The 25,303-nt window shown below is 40.1% G+C and overlaps 1 protein-coding gene across 1 annotated transcript in view; it reads left to right on the plus strand.

Annotated features, from left to right (window-relative positions):
- Positions 1-25,303, plus strand: part of PPARGC1A (PPARG coactivator 1 alpha) — a 95,812-nt gene that overhangs the window by 60,665 nt on the left and 9,844 nt on the right. The window contains exons 6-10 of the mRNA XM_007093736.3: positions 3,414-3,459; positions 3,569-3,642; positions 16,848-17,763; positions 18,345-18,449; positions 18,609-18,729. Of these exons, the coding sequence (XP_007093798.1) occupies positions 3,414-3,459; positions 3,569-3,642; positions 16,848-17,763; positions 18,345-18,449; positions 18,609-18,729 (1,262 nt within the window). The remainder of the gene's footprint in view (positions 1-3,413; positions 3,460-3,568; positions 3,643-16,847; positions 17,764-18,344; positions 18,450-18,608; positions 18,730-25,303) is intronic.

Here is a 25,303-nt window from a genome sequence, read left to right on the forward strand (position 1 = left end):
AGCCATTACAAACACCCACTTCTTTTTTTCCCCTTTTGTTTCCTCAACTTCCCCTTCCAGCTGCAGAGTGGTAGTCCCTGATCCCTGTTTTGAACCATGATTATTTCATACAGGTATGCCGTTGCTGCTGCTTTTAATAAGTATTTTCTTTCCAGTGTTTTGAATTTCCCTCTCTCATCCCTACGTCCCCATAAACCTTCTGGAACCTTCTTTCAGAGTTTGAAATTGGCTTTCAATGAGGTTTTCCCTGGTGGTTATCTCAAAATCACTTGGCCATCCTTTTCTGTCGGTTCAGGGAAAGAGATTTCTTGAAATGGGCCAAGCTGTTTTGCAGCTCACCTTGCCCTGATTGGCCCCTCACACGCATGCGCGGGAACGGTTTCGCTTAGAGCAGAACCCGCGGCGCTTTGGGACGCAGTGGTGTGGAGAGAGCCTCAGGGGAAGGGGCCAGCTGGGCTTGCTCTAGCGAGGGGATGAAAAATTCACTGGGCTGCTCTCCCCCTGGTCCTAGTGTGTCCTAGTCATGCGTTCAGCATTTTTGGAGCTGAATTTGGAGTCCTAAACCGGCTGAAACCCTGTAGTGCATGAAACCAGACAAACAGCACATGTTCCAAACATGGTGGTTTTTTTTGTTTTTTGTTTTTTTTTTAGTTCATTAATTTATTTTGAGAGAAACAGAGACAGCGCCAGTGCAGAAGGGACAGAGAAAGAGAGAGAGAGGGAGAGGGAGAATCCCAAGCAGGCTCTGCACTGTCAGCACAGAGCTCCCAGCGGGGCTTGAACCACCAACCATGAGCCTGACCTGAGCTGAAACCAAGAGTTCAGTGCTTAACCGACTGAGCCACCCAGGCATCCCTAAACATCTTTTTAATTTTTACATTCTTAAGACTTTATTTGGCCCTTTTGGATTTTGAGAGTTTGGGAGGTTCTTGGTTTGTTTGTTTTTTAAATCCATTTACCACTAATATTACTGTAACCTCTTAAAAAACCATGACAGTGGGGCGTTAACTTGGCCTGTGGAGGATATATTCCTTAGAGACCTGCTTTGTATGGCTTTTTATTTATTTATTTATTTATTTATTTATTTATTTATTTAAAAAAAATTTTTTTAAACATTTATTTATTTTTGAGACAGAGACAGAGCATGAACGGGGGGAGGGTCAGAGAGAGAGGGAGACACAGAATCTGAAACAGGCTCCAGGCTCTGAGCGGTCAGCACAGAGCCCGACGCGGGGCTCAAACTCACGGACCACAAGATCATGACCTGAGCTGAAGTCGGCTGCTTAACCGACTGAGCCACCCATGTGCCCATGTATGGGTTTTTAAAAAAGATATTTTGTCTGTGGCAAAGCATAAAAAGTTTATCCCAGAACAAAGCCTGTTAACAAAACACAAAAAACAAAAACGAATGACCAAAAAACCCGCAAAATTCCTGAAGTTATCAAAGGCCTAAAACAAAAAACAAAATGGTTGGCTGTGGATAACCAACAGGAAATAAATGCTCAGCTTCAGGATTTACTTAAATTATTATTCAAACCAAAAAAATATATATTCACAATTAGAGACAATAACCAAGGATCTACGTGGTCCAAAATACCATGATCTGAAGGAAAAAGATGCATTCTTGCCCTCAAGGATCTTAGAGGCCCTGGTCTATCAGTCATTGGAATGGTGTGGATTAAACTCCCAGGAAACCATTATCAATACTCCCCTAGTGGTAGTTTTTGTGACCGTGGGCATATTCAGGAATCATGGTATCATGATCACCTATACCCAACTATCAGAATGTTAGGAATCTTCCTTTGAGCATTTCAGGTAGCCTACCCTACCCCTTGAAAACTGGAATTTCAAAGACCAATTTTCAATGTCTATTTATTGTGTGACCTATAGCACACAGTTCCTATCTGGTGACATTTTCCATGGAACCTGTATGCGTGATCCTAATTATTAGTTGAACACTGAAAAAGTTGGTAAATTTCTTTCACGAGTGTGCTCTTTTGGAAAGGCTCATTATATCAGACATACTAAAACAATTAATGTAAAACCCAGTTCATTTATCTGTATATATAAAAGCCGATCAATCAATGTACCTAATTTGTAGAAGACAGCATGAACTTCATATTTCTGGATGCACACTGGATAGATGATAAACCATTCAATTGTTTAAAAACCAAATCTAAATCGACAAATTAAATATGTAAATACTATTTATCCAAGTAAAGTATGTAATTTCAGCCTAATTTGGACATAAATAATATTTTCACATTTCAAAGGACCTTAATTACTGGGGTTGATTAATTTACTTTAATATCTATCGAATGCAATTCCTTTTGGCAATAGGAAAAAGGAAACATATTCTGGGCTGACTCTGCCAGGAACTAGTTTTATGGCCCTTCGAAATATCATTTCATATCGTTAGACCTCAGGTTTTTCATCTATAAAATAAGAGTTTGTTCTAGAGACCTTTGTATTTTCAAGTCTAGGATTTTCATTACGTAAATGACTACCTCTTGACCTTTTGAAAGTAGTTATGTTAATGAGAAGAAATTGACATAAACTTACTTACATATAAATATATCTTTATAGATAAGCACATAGATGCATAATATGTGGATGTATATCCCAAGTGCGTTTCTCATCATGTTTTCCCCTCCTTCTGTTCAAAATACAAGACTGCCAAGGAGAAGCAATTGAAATTTTGGAGTGAGAATATTCTTACTCCACCCCTCCTAATTAGGAAATGCCACCTGTAGGAGGTAAGATTTAGGAAGCATAAAAGGAAGTAAATGAGCTCTCTCTTTGCAAGTCTGTTGATCTCTCAACTGATAAATGCAGTATTTTACTTCTGTAGTCTGTAAGATTTGGGGATCTAAACCTCTTTTAAACCATCTGGGTCAATGTCCACAATTTGTCATAATCTCTCAATTAATTTTCAGTAAATGGAATGGTTATTGCTTTGAGCTTTGGCCTCATAGATATAACCTATTCTCAGGGCTAGATATAAAATTATACATTTTAGGAGAAAAATCAACTGAATATTCATAACGTTCTGTTGTCTGATAGTTATTCTGCTGTTTTCTTGTCTAAACAAACCGTGTACTGTATTCCAAATTAAAATAGAAAACATTATTTCTCTCTGATGGTATGATGCAAAATTTGTATCCTTAACCGAGATGCTACATTTTGGGGAAAATTCTGGTTTTTGTATGTGGTTTTGAATGATAGCTTACTGATGCAAATGTTGTTTGGAATTTGTTTTAGCGTAATGGACTGTTGTCTGACTTTGATCCGATATTCAGGGATTTCCGTACTTTAGTTTTCCAGTTTCCAGTTTCCAACCTGATTGTAGTAAAAAAAAAATCTAAAAAAAACCCCTCAATATTTCATAATTAGTTTCCTTTTCTTTCCTTTAGCCAAACCAACAACTTTATCTCTTCCTCTGACCCCAGAGTCACCAAAGTAAGTATTAAGAAATGTAACCATTTTCAGAAAGGGAAGGGGGTTCTAATACATTTGGCTACAGCAACTCCATTTCAGTTTGTTTTTATAAATGTGCCATATCTTCCAGTGACCCCAAGGGTTCCCCATTTGAGAACAAGACTATTGAACGAACCTTAAGTGTGGAACTCTCTGGAACTGCAGGTAAGCCTTATATATCACTTGGAACCGTGTGTAGTTATGTGTGTGTGTGTGTGTATGAAATATGTGTTAAATGATAGCATGTATTCTCTATGTGATTAATGAAATTAACAAATAGTACAAACAACATTGGATAAGAAGTTACCTATAAATATTTTCATTTCTTCTTCTTTTTTTTAAAGAAGACATTTTTTGTGTGTGTCAGACTGGGGCCAGATCCTCTGATGTGTATTATTGCTTTGGATCCTTGAATAACCCTATTTCAGTTTGAGACCCCAAAACTTGAACAGGAGGAATTTTAAAAAAAATTTAATGTTTTATTTATTTTTGAGAAAGAGAGAGAGAGAGAGAGAGAGAGAGAGTGTGTGTGTGAGGGGGGGAGGAGCAGAGAGAGGGATACACAAAACGGGAAGAAGGCTCCAGGCTCTGAGCTCAGTACAGAGCCCGACGCAGGGCTCGAACTCGGAACCGCGAGATCGTGACCTGAGCCGAAGTCCAACGCTTAACCGACTGAACCACCCAGGCGCCCCAAACATGAGGAATTTTTGACTGGTTTCACAACAACCTCATGAAGATAGTGGTAGTTTTCCCATCTTTAAGATGAGGAAATAAGGTTCAGAAATGTTAAGTAACTTGCCCAAGATCACAGAGCTAGAAAACAGGGAGCAAAGTTCTGAACCCAAGGAGCAAAGTGATTACATCGATGTTTTAATTGAAATATTTTCTCACTCGCCATTGTACTTAACAATATGATCTCTCCTATATATGTTACCATTTTTATATCTTTTCAGCAAAGGAGAAAAATAAAAATCTGCCCATTCACCAAAACGAAATGTATTCCCATATCCTCAAACAAGAGTGATTTTCTTTACCATTTGGACTTCTGGACTCATTTAGTCAGTCTTACTTTATATACTGAAGAGGAAGGAGCCTTAAAAACTTGGAGTAACCCCTAGGTAACTTAATCATCCAGAGACTTCCTAGGAAGACTTCTAAGTTGGTTACAAAAAGTGCCTTTGCACTGAGTGCTTTATGTGGACATACTTAAACTACACCAGAAAGCGAATCTTAGGCTTGTCTGAGTAAGAAGTTCCTTGGCTCTGGCCATTGCTGATAAGGGTAAAGGAACGGTAACTTAAACAAGATTCCTTTAACCAGAACTATAGTGCCTATATGCACCATGGTCATAGTTGCTAAGTTTAATTTCGCACTTTGAGTTTGCTAAATTACCTCCTTACGAAAAAGGTCTATCGCATGATCGCATGATTTGGTCAAGCAGTAGATTAGTTGAATCCATGGTATTTATATATATTTTATGTGTGTATGTGTGTGTATACAGACATATACATATGCACATGTAAACATATCTTTATATGCCTACATACATATACGCACACATAGATTCGCTTAAAAGCATATGCTTTACATCATTTCTTAAATGAATTATAATTACTCCTATAAGTAGCTTTTATGTGTGTATATCATACGCAGCAGAGACCTTCTTATCTGACCATTTGGAATGAGTATTTGGTGGGTCTGTTGAAAAAGGTGATTAAGGTATACAGCTTTGTCATTTTGCTTTTGCCTAAATCATATAACGAAACATTCAAGTATCAAATTTTCTGTATAAGAAACAGAGACCTTTGCTTTCAACTTTAATGTCCTGTCAATCCATTCATCTTTCTGGCACAAACTGCACTGATAATGTATCACAGAGGGTGTACACTGTTCATTTCTTGATTTTTAAAGGAAAAGAATTAAAGATATTTGTGTTGTAGTCTGAGAGCAAAATCATCCTAGATTTTTATGATTTTCACATAGTTAAATAATAATAATAATTTCCCATGTTTTCCCAGTATTTTCAATACTACCTGTCTACAACTTATTTGACAACTCTTCTTTTAGTGGCATACCTTTATTGGTTCTTCTGGTAGAAACTATTTTTCGTATATGTCATTCAATTTCGTAATATTTTATTATCTTACATAATTCCAGTTACCACTATAATAGACATCACGTTGTTTGGGAAATACTACTGTGGATCATGATAACAATTCAGCTGAATCTATTAAATATGAGTGTGCAGAATGTTGTAAAAGGCAGTTACTTTGTTCCAAAGAGGATTCAGAAAGCTTCCACCGTGTATACCCACACCCAGGTTTCTGTTAAAACATTTTTATTATTGTATTATGTATTATATTATGAATAATTTAATCTTCTTGTAAAAATGTCAAAAATATAAACTGGTAGAAAAGTTATTTGTAATTCTAAGATGTACAGTTATCCATAGTATTTTTTCCCTATGGATAATTTTATACACTATATTTATACCATAGTCATTTTGTATATATAATTTTGCATCCTGACTTTTCAGTTAGCATTTTAATAGGAAATTTTCATATCTTCACCGGCCTTTTACTATCAGGCTTTTAATGTGTTGTATGACATTAGTTTTAGTAAGTACATCAAAATTTGTTTAATCATACTCCTATTATAAATTTTGGTTGTTTTAAAGTGTTACTGTTTAGAAATAGCACTGCATTAGAAATGTTTGCTCATAATTTATTTATTTATTTTTTTTACTGAAGTATAGTTGACATGTAATGTTATACTAGTTTCAGGTATATAACATAGTAATTCAACATTTCTATATATTATGCAGTGCTCACGGGGATAAGTGTAGTTACTGTTTGTGAACATATAAGTTTATTGCAATATTATTGATTAATTCCCTATGCTGTACTTTTCATCCCCATGACGTATTTATAACTGGAAGTTTGTACCTCTTAATCCCCTTCACCTATTTTGCCCATCCCCGCCCCCCCTTCCCTCCCCTCTGGTAACCACAGTTTGTTCTCTGTATTTGCGAATCTGTTTCTGGCTTTTGTTTGTTCGTTTTTTGTTTTGTTTTGTTTTTTAGATTCCACATATAAGTGAAATCATACGGGATTTGTCTTTCTCTGTCTGACTTATTTCGCTTAGCATAGGACACTCTAGATCCATCCATGCTTTCAGAAATGGCAAGATGGTATTCTTTTTTATAGCTGAGTAATATTCCATTTGTATGTATATCTGTACATATGTACATATATATATGTACATATATCCATATGTATACTATATCTTCTTTATTCATCTATTGCTTTTATATCTTGGCTACTATAAATAATGCTGTAATAAATGTAGGGATGCATATATCTTTTCTAATTAGTGTTTTCATTTTGGTGAGTAAATACCCAACAGTGGAATTACTGGGTTAGATGGTATTTCTATTTTTAATTTTTTTGAGAAACCTCCATATCATTTTTTATAGTGGCTGCACCAACTTACATTCCCACCAGAAGTTACGAGGGTTCCTTTCTTTCAGCATTCTTACCAACTCTTGTTATTTCTTGTCTTTTGATACGAGTCGTTCTGACAGGTATAAGGTGATATCTCACCATGGTTTTAATGTTCGTTTTCCTGATGATTTAGTGATGTTAAGCGTCTTTTCATGTGTCCATTGGGCATCTGTATGTCTTCTTTGGTAAAATGTCTGTTCAGGTCCTCTGCCCATTTTAATTGGATTATTTGTGGGTTTTGTTGGTTCTGTTCATAAATTTAATCTTATTGTCTCAAAACAAATTCTTAGTAGTTTTTAATAATTAATATAAAGATATAATATCTTAGGGCCTTCTTGTATAGATTGCCACACTGCTTTCCAAAAGAAGTGCTTTCATTTATCGCCCTATGGATATCCTTCCATGGATATACTTGCTTTTTTACATCCTTCCTGACATTGGGTATCTTTTTTTTTTTTTTAATTTTTTAAATGTTTATTTATTTTTGAGACAGAGAGAGACAGAGCATGAATGGGGGAGGGTCAGAGAGAGAGGGAGACACAGAATCCGAAGCAGGCTCCAGGCTCTGAGCTGTCAGCGCAGAGCCCGAGGTGGGGCTCGAACTCATGGACTGTGAGATCATGACCTGAGCTGAAGTCGGAGGCTTAACCGACTGAGCCACCCAGGTGCCCCTAGGTATCTTTGTTTTTGAAGTGTTTTGCTCGCATGTATATATGAGAATATCACTTTAATTGCATTCCTTCTATTAGTGAGATTATGGTGTTACAAAAAAAAAGCACTTCTTTTTTCTTCTTGCAAAAGTTTTAGCATTTTTCTTCTTCAGAGGAACCTAACTTTAAATAATTTAATTATCATTTTGAAAGTTTAGTAGCCCATGCTATTGAGAGAAAAGTAGCGATTTATAGAAGATACATTTTTTTTTTACATATTTAGAATCCTTAAAAATATACACAGTGGATTTATTTCTGTCAGTGAATCAGAATTTGTCTGACTGGTTTAAATCCTTTCTTCTTGGTGCTTTGAAAGATTATTGGGTACAATGAAAATCAGTTTACCAACATTTTTAATACCTGCTCTATGCTTGCAATATGATAGGCCTTAGTGGATGTACAGCAAATATAAAGCCTAGAGACTGATCCATACAAAGCATGAAGCATTGTACTTGGCCTGCTCAATAGTCTTGTGTTTAAGATGTGAGCTTAAAAAAGATAGGGGCTCATAGTCTGTTGGGGAAATAACACACATGGGACAAGTAGCATGAAGGCGAAATATTTATTACCTCTCATGTTTTGTTATCTTCTAAGAAAGGTGGGCCCAGAGGGTGGTTTTTACTTTCTTGAGCATAGTAGTTTTAAGTGTAAAGATGCAAATTAGAGAAAGTGAGGTGGGGTCAAACTGCATTACATACTAGAAAGAATTTACAGCTCCAGGAAAACAAGGGACTGAGGAGAAACTTGCAGCAGGCAGGAGGAGGTTAGGAAGAGAAGTTTGGAACTTGACTGGAGAAGGATGTAAGGAAGTTTTTTTTTTGGATAGAGATATTGTGGGTTTGAAACGCTCTGCCGTATGCGATGGTTATGATCTCCATCTCCTGAAACAATCTCTAGTAAAACTTCTTGCATAGTGGTGTTTGAAGGATGTGATACACACTGATTGCAGCTCAGGAGAATCACCAAAGGGAGAAAAGAAGTTATCAAGTCACTTTGCTTCAAGTTAAATACAATGACTGCGCAGAAGATTGAAAAGAATTACAAAGACGGTTCAAGGACCAAAGGAAGCACTGAGGTGATATCAGTAGCCAAGGACCCAGGCGATCCATGGAAAGGAACCCTGCTCTCTGCAGGCAAAACTGACTGGGGGAGCCTTAGGGAGAGGAATATTTGTATCAGACTTGAACTGCCCAGGGGACTAAGGAGAGAAGATATTGATGGAGCAGAAGCAAGAAGGCAGGAAATCAAAGAGATGTTTTAGTAACACTGAACTTGGCATGGGCAGTGACATCAGTAAGGAACTGCAAGACGGGCCATGCACTTTTCCCCCTTCGTCTTTTAATTGCTAAAACGCTTTTCTCTCTCCTTAATCTTTTCTGGGTCTTAGTTTCCTTAATGTTAAAATCATACTTATAATCCACCAATCGAATTACTGTCTGACTTAAAGGACTAAAATATAGGTTGGAAAAAATAAAATTGCCAGCATTCAACCATTTTTGACATCCTAAAATGGCAATTTTGTGTGCGTTCAACCAGAATCTTAAAACTTTATAAGCAACAAAGCTCCAAATAAAAGTAGTCTACTATGATTTTCTGAAAGCAGGCAGCATAGCTTAGTGAAGTTACGCAAAACCTTGGCTCTGACATTGGATAAGCCCAAGTTCAAATTCTGGATCTACCATCTAGCAATATGGCCTTTGGTCATTTTAATTAACTTCTGTAAGGCTCAGGATCCTAATGCACCAAAGGAAGATAATAACAGCACCAGTATCTCATTGGGTCTCTCTGAGGATTGAGATAAAACGGGAAAAAAGGTTTCCTCCAGTGCCAGCATATATAAGTATTCAATAAATATAAGGCATTTAATTACTGATTCTGCCTTAATTTTATCTGCCGAAGGTATCTGTACCCTGTTGCTCATCTTTTCAACTTGTTGTGTCTTTACCTGTTCCCTTTCATTGGCCTTCATGTTGTTTTCTCCTTGGCACACTCTTATATGAAGTTACATATTCTCTTTGTGGCAAAATCCCTCTAATTCTCTAATATGAAATTCAGCATATACCATTTTTGGTATGGGTATGGATTTACCAAGTCAAGGAAGAACCATCTCCTCCCTGATACTCTGTCAATAATAGCTACTTCTGTTATTCCTACACGTTCTGGAGATTAGCCACTCCCTAGTAAGCATGTGATACATACTATCTTTTTGATTCTCTGGCCATTTCATGGTTGAGGAAAAACCTATATGTTGACACTGGCTTCGTGGTGGACCCTGGGTTCAAAGCATGTCTGTCCAACTAGAGATGATGTCTCCTTGCTGAAGCATGAATTTTAAAGACAGTAGTCAACATGTGTTATGTTAAATAGGTTTCATTTCACTTGCCAAGTGTCATTGATTGGTATTGGCTGCCAGGAGCATTGTGTTGAGGAGGATTCCAAGGCCAAGTCTGTATTCAGTGAAAATGTCATGACCAATTAGTGATGTCTGCCGTTGGTGCAGCAAGGGGGTGGACAGGGTGGAAACATTCATGTTGTTGATTTGTTGATCCTTGGTCTACAGGCTTAATCCATTTCGTTATGGCCAAGGAAATGGATCAAGCTGTTGCCCAGGACCTTCTGGTGTCTCCTTTTTCTTTACTTTCACAAATTTTAGGGACATGTTCCAAACATTTACGTGCAGATGTAAAGAGTCAACAAAATTCTGAGACCTCCAGAAAAATCCCTCTGCCCCATCTGCAGAGTCTTTGGGAAACAGGAGGGATGAGACAGGAAGTTTGCTTTATTAGGTATTGCCAGCTGGTCTGACTTTGTGATTGTCCTAAACTAGCTCATTTTGGCTGATAAAAAAAAAAAAAAAACGCTTCTTTTTTACAGGTGTAAAAACTAATTTGATTTCAAAATAGCTGTTAGTAAAACAAGATGAGAGGAGAGAATGCTCTTTTGGCAGAAGGCATTTAAATCTATTGCATATGGAGATTTTCAGAGTGCTAGACTTTTTGTTTCTGAAATGGAAATGGCAAGGCAATGTCAGCTCAACTGGATGATGGTTTCCGCCAGAAGACATAAAAGGAATTTGGTTAGGGACCAAAGTGGCTGACCCCCCAGTTTCACATGTATGTATGTGTACATGTACACGTGAACTGGTTTTAAAATTATTTCTGTAGAAGTAATAAAAAGCAAGATGGCTATTTTCTAACTAATTGGGGGAAGGGGAAGAACAAAATAATCAGCAGTTTCATCACCCTAACACACTCGGTCTTCACAATATTTTCCTCCATTGGTATTGCAGTTTCCTCGTGGTTTTGATGATAGAGGACAAGTGTTTGGTGTCGTTTGTTTTTCACTGTATGTTTTCCCTTGGCTTAAATTGGCCAACATTCAAACTGAACTTTGGTGGACTTGTTCTTAAAAGAACCCACTCATTAACCCATCAGTTTGTCATTTCTTATTCTTTTATGTAGAGTTTTATTTTTTTAACATTTTTATTTATTTTTTGAGAACAGAGAGAGACAGAGTGTGAGTGGGGGAGGGGCAGAGAGAGAGAGGGGGACCCAGAATCCGAAGCAGGTTCCAGGCCCTGAGCTGTCAGCACAGAGCCCCATGTGGAGCTTGAACTCACGAACCGTGAGATCATGACCAGAGCCGAAGTCGGAGGCTTAACTGACTGAGCCACCCAGGTGCCCCTAGGTAGAGTTTTACATTGTCATTTTTGGACTTCCCATTTAAAAACCTGTTTTGCTGGACAGAATATTGACAGAGAGCATAGATTTGCTGTACACTTTTGGTATATACTTCTTTTGTATGTGACTTATCTTTGGGGAAATGAACCAAAGCCAAATATGAGCAGTAGTTGGTAGTTTTCAAAGGAAAACCATAGCACGAGAGAACTGGAAAGTGATTTTGACAGATCATATAATCCTTTACTGAGCCTGAAGACTCCAAGAAAGAGAGACCCCACAAATTCTCTTTACAGCCCATTCCAGTGTTTGGCACCTCTTACTGTCAGGGGTTTCCTCCATGTTTCAACTCCATTCTTCGTTTTCTTTTTTTGATCTGATTCCTCTTGACCCAACATCTGGAATGATCATTCCTTTGTTATCTTTTCAGGAAATAATAGTATCCAAATTTCTTTTAGGCCAAGAATAACACAGTGATTTCCTCTCCCACGTCAGCTTGTGGGGGGAGTTGGTGGTCGACGTTCCCAGAAGCGTCACCCCCTCACCCCCACCCTCATCCCGACTCCTGCCCCAGCTCTGTGGGAACCAATTAGTAGCTTCATCTTCCATGAGCAAGAGTTGGGGAATTAGGCACACGTCCTAGGAATGTTCTGAAGGCTTTCCGTGAGGCCGATTTGTTCTCCGGGAATCAGGGGTGATGTAGGAAATACTGACAAAGCAGTAAAGGCAGGAGCACTGGCCCTCAGACCAGCCGGGGTTGATGGCAGCCAGGGTACTGGGCAGGGTGTGGGATGTTCCCCCCGTGCAAGCATTAACACTTCCGTGGCTGGCTCCTCTGGGGCTCCGGTGAGTTCCGGGCAAGTTGGGGGTGGGTGAGAGCACAGGAGCAACTCTTTTGACAAAATATTCTCACTGGCAGAGCAGTCACAGTTCATACTGAGTGTCAGCCCTTCCTACAGTCTCCAGATTCTCGAGGCATAGATTGTATGGGTAGGAGGAGCCACACGCCTCTCTGCCCAGTCCTTCTTTTTTTCTGGGAAGGCTTGAAGCAAATGAGAACCTCATCTTCCCACTGTTTGTCCTTAAGAAATATCTGAATCGACGTGTGACCTAAGGGAAATCCCACCGTCAAAGAAACTCCGAGGCAAGGCACAGATACAGCATTAGGTTCTGCAAAATACTGTAAACTATTCACAAACAAAAAACGACAAACAAAACCCTGCTGAAGTCATTGCGTAGACAGTGGAACACACAAAACATAGGGGAGTCACCGTTTATCAGAGTCATGCAATTAAACAAACAAACCCAAGAGAGAACTCCTCAAAGAAAATCGTTTTATAGCCCATAATGAAAAACGAAACAAAACTTGTCTCTGACTTTTTCTTTTTTTTTAAATAAAAGGGCTGTTTAAAAAGATGACTGTGGAGTGTGCACCACTTTTCCCAGACTTGCTTTGCAGAAGTGCCTAAGTGTGAGTGATGCAGAGGTACTTGTTTATTATAGAACACATTTCAATGCAGTAATCATAAATATTGCTAAGGTTGTGCTCTGTTGAAATATGACCTACATACTCTTGATTGTTTGTGTTACGTGATTTGTCTGACACCCATTACATTCTGGGTAATAGCAGCCATTTGTTGCTCTGCACAGCAGGCTCTTTTGACAAAAGAAAATAGGCAGTAATAAAAAAGCTATAGTCTGAATTACATTCTGCACAGTGCTGCACTGCTGAGAGTTTGTGCAAGTGTGTTAACAATGCTCTGAACTGCCTCTTGTCAGCCTTCAGCCTGTAATGGCCATCTGTCCTCACATAAATCTGTCAAAACCTGCTAAGTTCAAGAGAGAGCATGGAATATACCTTGTACTGTCAACACCAAAATGTACACATTCCCCAGAAAATCAACACACAGGAAATAATCCGGAGGTTATGGGAGGCATTAGCCCTGTTGATTTAAGCTTGTGGGGTGAAATTGAGAGTCTGGCCATTAGAGGGAAGATGAGCAAAGGTAGTGGCATTAAGGAGTTGAGTATTGACTGCCCTCCTCCCGCAGGGGACAGCGTTCTGGGTGGGGAAATGGGAGAAATCCAATTAGTTCAGGTGCGGCAAGGGGTCTCTGTCCTATCAGCGGCTCTTAAAAGTTTGACACTATTTTATATATATAAGTATATACAGTGCTTCTCACACTTTTGTTTTGCTTTGTTTTGCTTTAGGTCTCAACTATATCTGGAAATAGATTTTCACTTAGGCACTGGTGGTTGCATCCTTGAGATTTCCCAGTCTTGCTTGGAGGTATTCTCTGAATAAAGATATTTCAGTAAACAGTAAAAAAGTTTAGGGAATTATCTGAGTTGTTTTCCCTTACCCACCTACTCACTAATCCTGAAATAACTTCCATCCATGAAGCAGGTATTACTTTTTTTTTTTTTTTCTTTTTTAACAAGCAGTGCCAACAGAAATTTCCACCCCTCGTATTCTCCCTCGTGGGGTCTATTTGGTTATCTCGGAGTGTTTCCGGAAATCTTACGCACATATGCAAGAACATACGCTTACTTCAAGTTTTAGGGAATTGCCCGTTTATTAAAAGGAACCATGAAGTCCCTAAAATGCCAGCATCCTGGTGTCTTACCCAGCACAGAGTACAAGCCCAGTGAATGTCTGCTCCACCCCCATAGGCCCTCCAAAATGTGAAGAAGGGAAAAGGCTTTGTTTTTAACTCAAAAAACAAACAAAAAAACTCAAGCAAACAAACAAACTACCATCAGGGTGTCGCCACTCCCCAGAGCAACTTGAGAATCAGTTATTTAAGTGATAATGAGCTTAGGTACTAGGACAAGGGTTTCGAATGTTCAAGACTAAAAAGAATTTCTATATTTAAAATCCCTAGATAGCTGAGCTATTTTTAGAACTAGTCTCTCTTTAATAGTGGCCTAATTTGGTGTTTCTGAAGTTTAGGGTTTCTTTTTATAAGTCTAGAATGTCAGTCAAAATACATACACCTGAGAACAAGGCAATGTGCTACTTAGACATGACAGGACAGAGGCTCTCCATATGCGGCCCATGAACCACCTCATTAAAAATGTTTGACCAGCTTCCCAAGGTATTCTTGGGCCACTGAAATATAAGACCCGCTACTAAAGGAGAATCTTTTAGATTTTTTAATAGAAAAATTAAAAAAAAAAAAAGTACAAGAACTTTTGCACAAATAAGCCCAAGCAACATTCTACTAAGAGCGTATAATCTATTTGGAAAGACAAGATAAACTATACATTCAAAAAAGAGATGAGCAAGAATATAGAGCATTATCTGATAAGTATCAAACGAGTGATCCTGGCAATAAATTATTAGGAATGTAACAACTACCCTAATTTGGGAACCACGAGAAGATTTATGGAATTGGATTTTAGGATGTCGAATGTCATTTCCCCTATTCAAAGGCTATGTCATTTGCAATATTTGACTTTTATTGGCTGAGCAAAGAGAGATTATTCATCATTATTTCTTTGGGCATCTTAGCCTCCTGTGAGAAGTATCTGAGAATTTATCGTTTCTTTGGAGGAGCATTAGTATCTTTAAATTTGTTGTAATGGTAACTGAAGATAGCATGTGGTAGAAATGAGTGTTAGAAACGGGGCAGTGCAAAAGGTAAAGGAAACAAGGGGAAAAAAGAGACAGAAAGATTGAATACATAAGAATCTCTTAGAGCGAGTAAAAGGCATACCTGTCCATGAAAGAGGGGACAAAAGGAGAGTGTGCCTCAGTGACATGGAGGTTTCATTGTATAATATGTCACCTCCCTATTACCTTCAAATGAAGAGTACGGAAGGCATGTGGGGGTGCCTGCTAATCAAGGGAGCTTTTCTGGGACTCTGCTGGTCCCTTCTCTGTGTTTGTATTCCCCTGTGTTTCTGAATTTTTCTGGGATGGATTTCCAAAGTCACATTACTTTGCATTTTTGTAGCCTTTCTCCCCTCATTTAGGAAGCTTTAGCCGTACAGAATAAAAATTGCCAAATAGTGGTGTCAAATATTTTATTATACGGGAAATATTAATTTCTTCCATATTTTTATTGCAAAGTAGGAAAAAGAGGCAGTATCTTCCTGTTCATACCAAAATTGCATGTGGCTTTCTGTGACCTACTTGGTCGTGTGTGTGTGTGTGTGTGTGTGTGTGTGTGTTTTCCCCTTTTCTCCAGCAAAGTCAGATTTGTCTGCCATTTCCTTGAAATGTGCAGTTGCCTTAAGTCTAACCCCAGACTTGTTAGCAGACTCGAACTCTGCTGAACAGCGTTCACCCATCCTCCCGAATAGAAAATGGATTGTAAACTCAAATGTTCCTTTGTAAGCATAAAGTCATTTGAACCCTAGCGTGCCCTTCTTCAAAGTTCCTTGGACTCTGGAGCCATTTCCCGATTATCCTTCCTCGGTGTGAAGGGATGAGTAGAACTTTCTCAGGGCTGAAACATAGTGGAGGCAACTACAGCTCACAGACTCTCCCACCATGGCCATCTGATGGAATTTTCTGCTCTTCTGTAGAAAAGGACGAAAGACACCAACCGATGGGGTGTCTCTCGTCTCCCTTTATTTTATTATTATTTTTTTAATTAGTTGGTTGCCGGAGTTTGGGTCCGTTTCAGTCCTTCAGCCTCCTAACCCGCCCCGATGTTGTGCTCTAAATAAAATGGTCCACTAGCACTGCAATATTTAGTGTTCCTGTTCATTTAGGTTTCTGTTGCAGAACCATATTTTAGACAGAATGTATTAGTTATGCTTACAAGAAAGTATTATACCTACATTAGCCATGGTTTACTAAGTTAATGAACTGTGGAGACAAAAGAATCATTGCCGTCAAGTTGCACAGTTGTCTGGTTCCCTGCTTTCGTCTGTCGTGTTTTACTGGACTTCCTTTGAAGTTGTCTGTGTCCTTCCCACCCTGCCCCACATTTGCTGTCATCCCATCTTTTTTTTTTTTTTTTTTAAGTTGCCGAGTTCTGGGGCTCCTTGGGTAGTGATCCTCGATTGGGGAAATTTTTCCGAGCCACTTGTGTGCTCCTCAGAATTCCTTGCAGACAAAGGCTACCAGAGCTATTCTGTGATCCCCCTGGACCGTGCTGTGTTAATGTTCCATAAGGCAGACACACGGTACCCTTGGAAATGCGAGCTTGGGTAATGCCTGGTGCCCGTGGAGGCCGGTAGGGAGGCGTTCAAGTTTTCTGGGAAGCCAGGTCTGTTAGCATTGGCATTTGAAACACAAAATATCGCAGATTTCACTGCCGCCTGCCAGTAGCGAAATCTGTCTTTTCTCGGTGACAGGGGCTGACAGGGAGAGAGGTACTTTTTCAGGTCTTGCATGAATTTCGTGTACCTTCTTTCTCGCCATTGTCTGAAGCCCTGGAGAAGTTAGGAAAACTTGTCCTGGCATTTAACCACATGATCTCCATCTCTTGTCTCTCTCCCCACCCCCCTCCTTCTTTTTCCCATAGGCCTAACTCCGCCCACTACTCCTCCTCACAAAGCCAACCAAGATAACCCTTTCAGGACTTCTCCAAAGCTGAAGTCCTCTTGCAAGACTGTGGGACCTCCTCCATCAAAGAAGCCCAGGTACAGTGAGCCTCCTGGCACCCAAGGCAATAACTCCACCAAGAAGGGGCCCGAGCAGTCTGAGTTGTACGCACAACTCAGCAAGACCTCTGTGCTCACCAGTGGACACGAGGAAAGGAAGGCCAAGCGGCCCAGCCTACGGCTGTTTGGTGACCATGACTATTGTCAGTCAATTAATTCCAAAACGGAAATACTCATTAATATATCACAGGAGCTCCAAGACTCTAGACAACTAGAATATAAAGATGCCCCCTCCGATTGGCAGGGGCAGATTTGTTCTTCCACAGATTCAGACCAGTGCTACCTGAGAGAGACTCCGGGGGCGGGCAAGCAGGTCTCTCCTTGCAGCACCAGAAAACAGCTCCAAGACCAGGAAATCCGAGCCGAGCTGAACAAGCACTTCGGTCATCCCAGTCAAGCTGTTTTTGACGACGAAGCAGACAAGACCAGTGAACTGAGGGACAGTGATTTCAGTAATGAACAATTCTCCAAACTACCTATGTTTATAAATTCGGGACTAGCCATGGATGGCCTGTTTGATGACAGTGAAGATGAAAGTGATAAACTGAACTACCCTTGGGATGGCACACAATCCTGTTCGTTGTTCGATGTGTCACCTTCTTGCTCTTCTTTCAATTCTCCGTGTAGAGATTCCGTGTCACCACCCAAATCCTTATTTTCTCAAAGACCCCAAAGGATGCGCTCTCGTTCAAGGTCCTTTTCTCGACACAGGTCGTGTTCCCGATCACCATATTCCAGGTCAAGATCAAGGTCCCCAGGCAGTAGATCCTCTTCAAGGTAACCTTGTCATCACCCACCCCAGAGCGTCAGGTCCAAAAAACAGACAAACCAACCAACCAACCAAAAAAAAAACAAACAAACCAAAACACGCACTCGCAACCCACAGGCAGCCCGGCCCCTCAACACCGCATCCCCAGTGCCTCTGGAACTAACGAGGATGTTGTCACACAGACAGTCCTCCTCATCTTAAATCCGTCAGCCTTGAGCACAGTGGCTTGAGCCAGGCGGATCACAGAGAGCAATTTGTCAGAAACCTACTTGCTCCCCTAACTTTTTCCATTACCTGGAGGGTTGCCCTGTGCCAGTACAGTTGAGATCCACGCGAGATAAAGCTGACATTGTACCAGACTGGCGCTCGGCGTTAGCATCAATAAGAGAGGCTGGGAAAGCACACATCACTCCCCAGACCTCTAAGCTGACTACACCATCACAAACCGCCACCGGGAAATCTCACCAGTAGCTAGGAAGAAAAAGCCGCTCTCTGTCATACGGTGTTCCGGGGGCTATTCTGTCGTGCCAGTAAACCGGGGTGAAGCGGCGGTTGCAAATGCCCTCTCTGTTTTTCCTCTCGCTCCCAGATCTTGCTACTACTATGAGTCGAGCCACTGCAGACACCGCGCGCACCGAAATTCTCCTCTGTGCGCAAGATCACGTTCCGGGTCGCCCTACAGCCGGAGGCCCAGGTGAGGGCGCCTGTCATTTTCCTTCTGCTCCTCTCACCCCCTCCTCTAGATGACGCGGTGTTAGCTCGAACCCTGCCCCCTCCCCCGATCATGATTCGTTTTGCTTGGGCAAATGGAGGCGGTTGACGGTTGACTTAATGATGAAGTTATGTTTCTCAGGTATGACAGCTACGAGGAATATCAGCACGAAAGGCTGAAGAGGGAAGAATACCGCAAAGAGTATGAGAAGCGGGAGTCTGAAAGGGCCAAACAAAGGGAGAGGCAGAGGCAGAAGGCAATTGTAAGCAGCTGGGAGCTCGCTTTCATTTTAAGGGAGGGTTTCTCTTCCCTTCCCTTCCCTTCCCTTCCCTTCCCTTCCCTTCCCTTCCCTTCCCTTCCCTTCCCTTCCCTTCCCTTCCCTTCCCTTCCCTTCCCTTCCCTCCCCTCCCCTCCCCTCCCCTCCCCTCCCCTCCCCTCCCCTCCCCTCCCCTCCCCTCCCCTTCCCTTCCCTTCCTTCCCTTCCCTTCCACCTGTTTTTTTTTTTTCTTTGTAGACTAGAAAATAAACTAAAGCGAAGCCTTTGTTAGAATATGCAACATTCAGCCTGTTGACTTTGAAACAGCGGTGGGTCCCCCATCCAGTCCCTCTTGACGCAGATTATTGGGAAGCAACGTGGTAAATGAGCGTAGGTTCTTATTCGGACTTCACGTTCCTCATTCATCTTGAAGCTCGTTGCTGTTCTCTACTTTTGTTTTCCAAAATGGAGGGAGCAGGGATTTATTCAGTCAAAGACTGGTTCCATCGGGTCAGAAGATGGGTTTTTCTTACCGTCCTCTGCGGCTTCTGTGAGTGGAAGATGAGGCGGTGCCCGTGTTTGGTTTTTTAGTTTTTGTCTTTTCTGCAGACGTTAGAATTGGATCATGCAGGAGGGGACCGGGTTCAAGTTAGATTTAAAGGAGGCGGTAGATGAAGATTTGCTAAAAGGTCATCATTTCTTACTTGTGCTGGGTCAGCATCTAACCGGGTAGTTGACACATCCACATTTCTTATGAGCTACTTTGCAGTAACCCATTATGTATTTCGTCACCACGTACTGCAAAGGCACTGCATCTCCTTGACACACAGACATCACTGACACTTCGATGTAAAGATCCAGGCTATGTTGAACTTGTTGGTTCTCTGCGGGTCACTACTTCTCAGCACCTGCTCACAAGTAGGTAGATTTTACCCCAGCTCCCTCCTATTGCTTTCCAACCCAGAACTTAGAAGGCGAAAGCCAGTGGCCCCAGTTGTCAGTCTTGCCCATGGCAGACATTCCTAATCAATTATGGAACTCTTCCCACTGAGCCCGCGGGGAAACTTTGGGTCTCTCCCAACTCGGGGTTTCAGGGAGCCTTGAGTAATCAATCAGAAGTGGCATTGCTTTTGTCCGCCGTGGCTGCCTGTCTGTGCTCGTTGTTCCTGAGAGTCATTTCAGTTAGATCAGCTCTTCCCAGGTCTTGCATATAAGGGAACCAAGGTTTAGGGAAATGACTTTCAACTGTAAAGGTGAGATTTATATTGTACCTTTAAGAAAACCTACAACCATCAACAAAATCTTGAAAAAACTACATAAAAGAACTGACGAATGGAGTCAAAATCAAGCACTGGCCAACAGTTATCAACCAGAGGGAAAAGGTTAACTGAGAGGCTTGTTAACAGCAGGCACTCGAGGAAAAAGAAGGGAGAAGTAATTGAATACTTAGGCTAAAGGTCTAGAGTGTTTGCTGTCATTTAACGTTGAAGCTACCTAAGACTGAATCAAAAGTCTTGTGCAAATTACAACACCTTGGCTCATTTTTCTCAACTTTCAAATGAGCTGTGATATTAAGAGCTGCCAGAGTGTCATTCGTTAACACTTAAAGAAGACTAATGAAAATTAGAAATTCAATTTTTCTAATTTTGCTGTATTTAATTAATAGCCTGTTCAATAATTATAATAACTCACATTTATATAATGCCGTATAGTTTACAAAGCCTTTTGGTATGGCACATTACAGTTAATCTTTACAAAAGAGAATCATGTTGAGCAGGCATGTAGGAAAAGAGCTATTTCAGTGTTTGCAAATCCATATTTTGTAAAATCCTTCATGTTTCTTCCCAAAAGTATCACAGCGAAGAGAAAGATTAACGGTTTCATCGTGTGTTTGTGCAAAATACACCACTATAACCAAAGCTGTGCAGATAAATGTAGCTAAATGGCATGTGTTTCTTTTTTTCCTTCCGAAGATAATTTAGTGCCAGATACTTAATGAGAGTGCATAAAGGAGAGAGGGGTCTTTTCATTAGTTTGGCTCTTTCCAAAATGTCAAATGGTGTGGCTGGTCTACATTCCATAGTTAACGCCTGTGCCAAAAGCAACCTTGAGGTCACTAGCCCCAGACTGAAAGCAGATACCCTCTGCCTTCTCTTTGTGTCACCAATGTCGACCAGTTCTTTAGTGAATTCTTTGAGTAAGACAGTCTTTATCAGTTACCTCTGAAAGATGGCTTATATAGTAAAAATATCAAGTTGGCTTACACTGAGTCATTATAAATTAACTAGACATCTGGCTTTGAGATTTTTTTGTTTTTGTTTTGGAAAAGGAGATTGGAAAAAAAAACTAGGACATAGGGATTATTTACTCTGTGATCAGCGAACTATAGATAGTAAGAGCTGAATATAAAGATTTGGGACTAACTCGTAAATTCACCCCCTCTTGGACAATGACATGCTGTTTCTGCTTCACATAAGCGAGAACTCATGATCCTTTATGTGATAAACATTTGCTAGTTGCTTAGGATATAGAATCAGGTAAGACCTGGTCCACACATCCAGAGAGCATCAAGTCTCCCGGCAGATAAAGATATGCAAACGAGCAATAAGGTATGTTAAGTGCTATGGCAGAAGGTAACCTAAGGTACTGGTGGCAAATGGGTGGACACCTAGACCTGAGAATGAGGGAGGGCATTCCTGGTGAGGGTGAGATTGATCTGAAATCGAAAGAGAACGAAGGCAAAGGTTTTCTACAACGGTGCTTTCCAATATGGCAGCCACTCGCCACACAGAAAATTCAACTAGGTCTGAATTAAGATGCACTATAAATGTGATTGGCTGTTGAAAATTTAGTTCAAAAGAAGAGGGTAAAATGCCTGATTAATACTTTTCATATCAATGGCAAATTGAAATGGTAATGTTTTGGACCTATTGAGCTAAACAGAATACATTATTAAAATTAAATTTTCTGTTTCTTTTTGCTTTTTTAACATGTGCCTCCTAGAAAATTTAAGCTTGCATAGGCTGCATTATGTTTTTAGTGGGCACTGCTGTTCTAGGCAGAAGCTATAGGTCACAGTGAGTCCCTAGACAAGAGCAAGGTATGCTGAGAAACTGCTAGTCATTTAACCAGAACACTGGGGAACAGAATCGGTACTGGAGGGCTCGATGGAAGCGAGATCCTTAAAGTGTCCTGTAAGACATGACAAAGATTGTGAAGGCTATCTTGAAGGCATAGTGGAATTTCTTAATGAGTTTACCATAGGAACATTTTCTGATTGCTTTCCTTCATCAAGATGATTTACTTTCTTGTGCCACAGTGCATTTGCAAAATGTATTTTAATGGACTTGGGCACAGAGATACATGTGATGAGCTTTGACTCATTTGACTGGATCAGCTTGAGAGGTCATTCGTGAAACAGCTAAAGGAACTAGGACAGTCCTCTTAACTTGGTTGGGTAGGTGATTTCCATTCATATTTTTGAGAAACCCTTGACGTAATGAATAAGTAGTAAATTTTGTTTAGAATATCTAGGGCGCAATGCTGGGTTATCTATTAATTCAGATCAATCATATAATTAGAGGACTAGCAAAGCAGAGGCCCAAAAAGGAAATGAAAAAAATGTTAAATCATCGAATAACTGATATTTTACAAAATTAAAGCGGTCTTTGCCGCCTTTGGCTTGCAGTCTATATTGCTTTTATTTTGAGTTCCGTAAGGAGACGGTTTAGGAGGTCTGTATAAACTTGTCATTGCTTATGCGTCTAAAAGTCTTTATCCCGACCAACCTGGATGCAGCAAATCAGAGAGTTAAGAGAGGTCTAATAGTCAGTAGTTACTAACACAGAATCTTATATTGGGGTTGACCATTGCCACCGTTCTGATTGTTCCTTTCCTCCACTTTCCACCTAAATTCTTTCTCAAGAACCACGTCACCCTGTCTTTCTCAGGCTTGCAGTAATTTAGGTTAATCGGAACTTTGCAAGCCAGAGTTTGGCACTTAATGTCTAAACTGTCACTGCCCTAATTTCTCGTAGAGTTCTAAGTCCCACTCATTTGCAGTCGGTAAAATTTTCTGCCAGAAAACATGATAATGGGATGTTCATTTAAAGGGTAAATGTACACATTATGATACGGCTCAGTGCTTGAAACCCAAACCAGATGTGCCTGGGCAATGACTAAGCCATTCCATTTCTCCCTTCCATTCGTCAGTATGCAGCCCAGGAGTCAGGAACAGTGCTTCATCACGGATAATTATCAGCTTCTTCCAAATGGGAAAAAAAAAAAAAAATTGTGTGTGTGTGTAATTTCTCATAGTTAGAATTTTTGGACAAAATAGTTTTCTATCCAAGCCTTTTTCAAGAGATACTTCATGTAGGTTAGAATACATGTTCTATTGTGAGTTGAACCTCACTATTTAGAAATTATCAGTTTTACTGAAAGCTGTCCTGCATCCCCTCAGTTTCCATGCTGTCTGCCTTATCCTGGTGTTTACTTGCATACTGGCTCTTACGTAGACTATCCTGGATTTATTCACACTGATCCAGACTTAGGCTTAGAAGAATATTCCTGGGTAGTACTTAGCTGCAAGTAACTTTGAAAAACTGAGTACTGTAGTTTTGTTTCTTCCCTAAGAGTATTACTATAATCAATATGAAGGGAAAGAGAGGGAAAAAACACAATTTGACTTTCGTCAAGGTTTGGCATTTCTTTCTGTCCATATGTGCCTTTTCACAGCCATCCACCCCCTCACCTTGTCTTTTAGATGGAGGACCTCACTGTACCGTTCAGCCTAGAGGGCATAGATTTTATCCATACACCTCACATACACTATTTGTAATATCTTTGAAATTTCTGAGGAAGTCAGGTTGGTAGCTAATCTGGAAATGAACATGAGTCTTTCGTGGCTGAAGTTGACATGCAGCTTCCTTAACGTAGGAAAAAGAATTTTTCCATTATCCTGACTTGGAAATGTAGGCTAAGAGTTCTGAGAATCAAAATCTAAATTCTATCGGGCTGTTCCTTGTTGTTACCTGGCGTTGCAAAGCATTTTAGGGAGATAACCCATAAAGAAGCATCAAGCACAGTGCTTGGCATATATTAGAATTCAATAAATGTTAACCTCCCTGCTAAATTCCCTTTCTCTTAGTCAAACCCCTTTTACCAAAACTAGCTTATTATTTGACCGCAGCCATTGTATGTTTCCCCAGCTACCCGAGAGGCTCTGTTCTCTTTTTGATAAAGATTTTGATCATGCAAAGTTGGTTAATTTCAGTCAGTTTTTTTTCCTGTATTTCCCCCCCCCCCCGCATTTTGATATAATGATGATTTACTATACCTGTTAATGCAATATAAATCTTCAATTTTGTCATCCACACCATCAGCAAACTAGCTTTTGTGAAAATTGAAGCTAAAAGATATTTGATAAATGTTCCATCCTCCTCAATAGTGAAAACTGGTCCGAAAATCATTTTTCAAGGAGCTTTTTCCAAAGGTTTAGAGTTCCTCCAAGCCTTTAAGAAGTTGAAAATGTTATTAAGCATTTTGATTTCTTTTCCTTTCATCTCCTGTTTAGAAATTAATGTCTTGAAAAATTGGCTGCAAATGTTAAGGTTTTTTAAAGATATGGAATCTATTCATCTGCCTAATAAAACTGCAACACGTTAAAAATAATCGGTTCTTTGCTAGACATTTTGGCCAATCTTGGAAAGATTTTTGTCTTTGCTTTTAGACCTTCAGATGCCTTTTAGTTTCATTTTTAGCACTAGAAAACCAAGCACTCTAATCATTTTCTAAAATGAGAATTTCAGCATGTATTCAATCTCTGATCTTTGTAAGGAAGCAAGACGTGGTTCCATTCCTGTGTTTCATAAAAGGAGATGATGGACAAATAGGTAATTTAAGTGATTGTGCACCAGCCCTTTGGGTTTCTGTTTTTTCCCATCTAGATTGTGTCTTCTTTTTACTGCAGAATGTATCAGTATCCAAAAAGGTCCTCTGGTTTATCTTCTTTGTGGGATCGTTGTTGCATACAGTTTTGTATAAAGAAGCAATTCAGAGACTGTCCCAATATGTTTGCATATGGACGTGCATATGGTCGATTTTAGCTTTAACTTCAAATTTCCTTGAGTACGTAGGCTGTGTGTATTCCCATAATGGTAGTTGAGCAATTTCTTTGTGATGGTTCAATTTCTTTCTCTCTCTTCTGCCTTTCCCCCTCCTTTTTCTTTATACAGTAGTAACCTTCCTAAAAAAGTCCTAGTAAAAAAAAAAAAAAGTAACACCCATGGAAGCAGGCGCCAGAAAGTTTAGATAACAGTCCCATCACATTTGGCTGTTTGGCTAGAGCTGGCTGTAAATAGAATGGAATGTGGTGTTATGAGTCCCTTACTCCAATGTACAACACTGCCCCAGGATGAGTCTCACCATCCATTTATATTTATTGATTTCCAGGATGTGCTGGGTGGTCTGGAACAACACAATTACAGCCTTCAGTTGAGACATACAATCTACATGGAAGTGAACCAGGCAGTCCATTCTGTTTGTGGGACTTCACCCGGTCAATCATTTAGGCCTGATA

The sequence above is a fragment of the Panthera tigris genome, chromosome B1 (assembly GCF_018350195.1).
Source record: "Panthera tigris isolate Pti1 chromosome B1, P.tigris_Pti1_mat1.1, whole genome shotgun sequence".
In the NCBI taxonomy this organism is placed as follows: domain Eukaryota; kingdom Metazoa; phylum Chordata; class Mammalia; order Carnivora; family Felidae; genus Panthera; species Panthera tigris.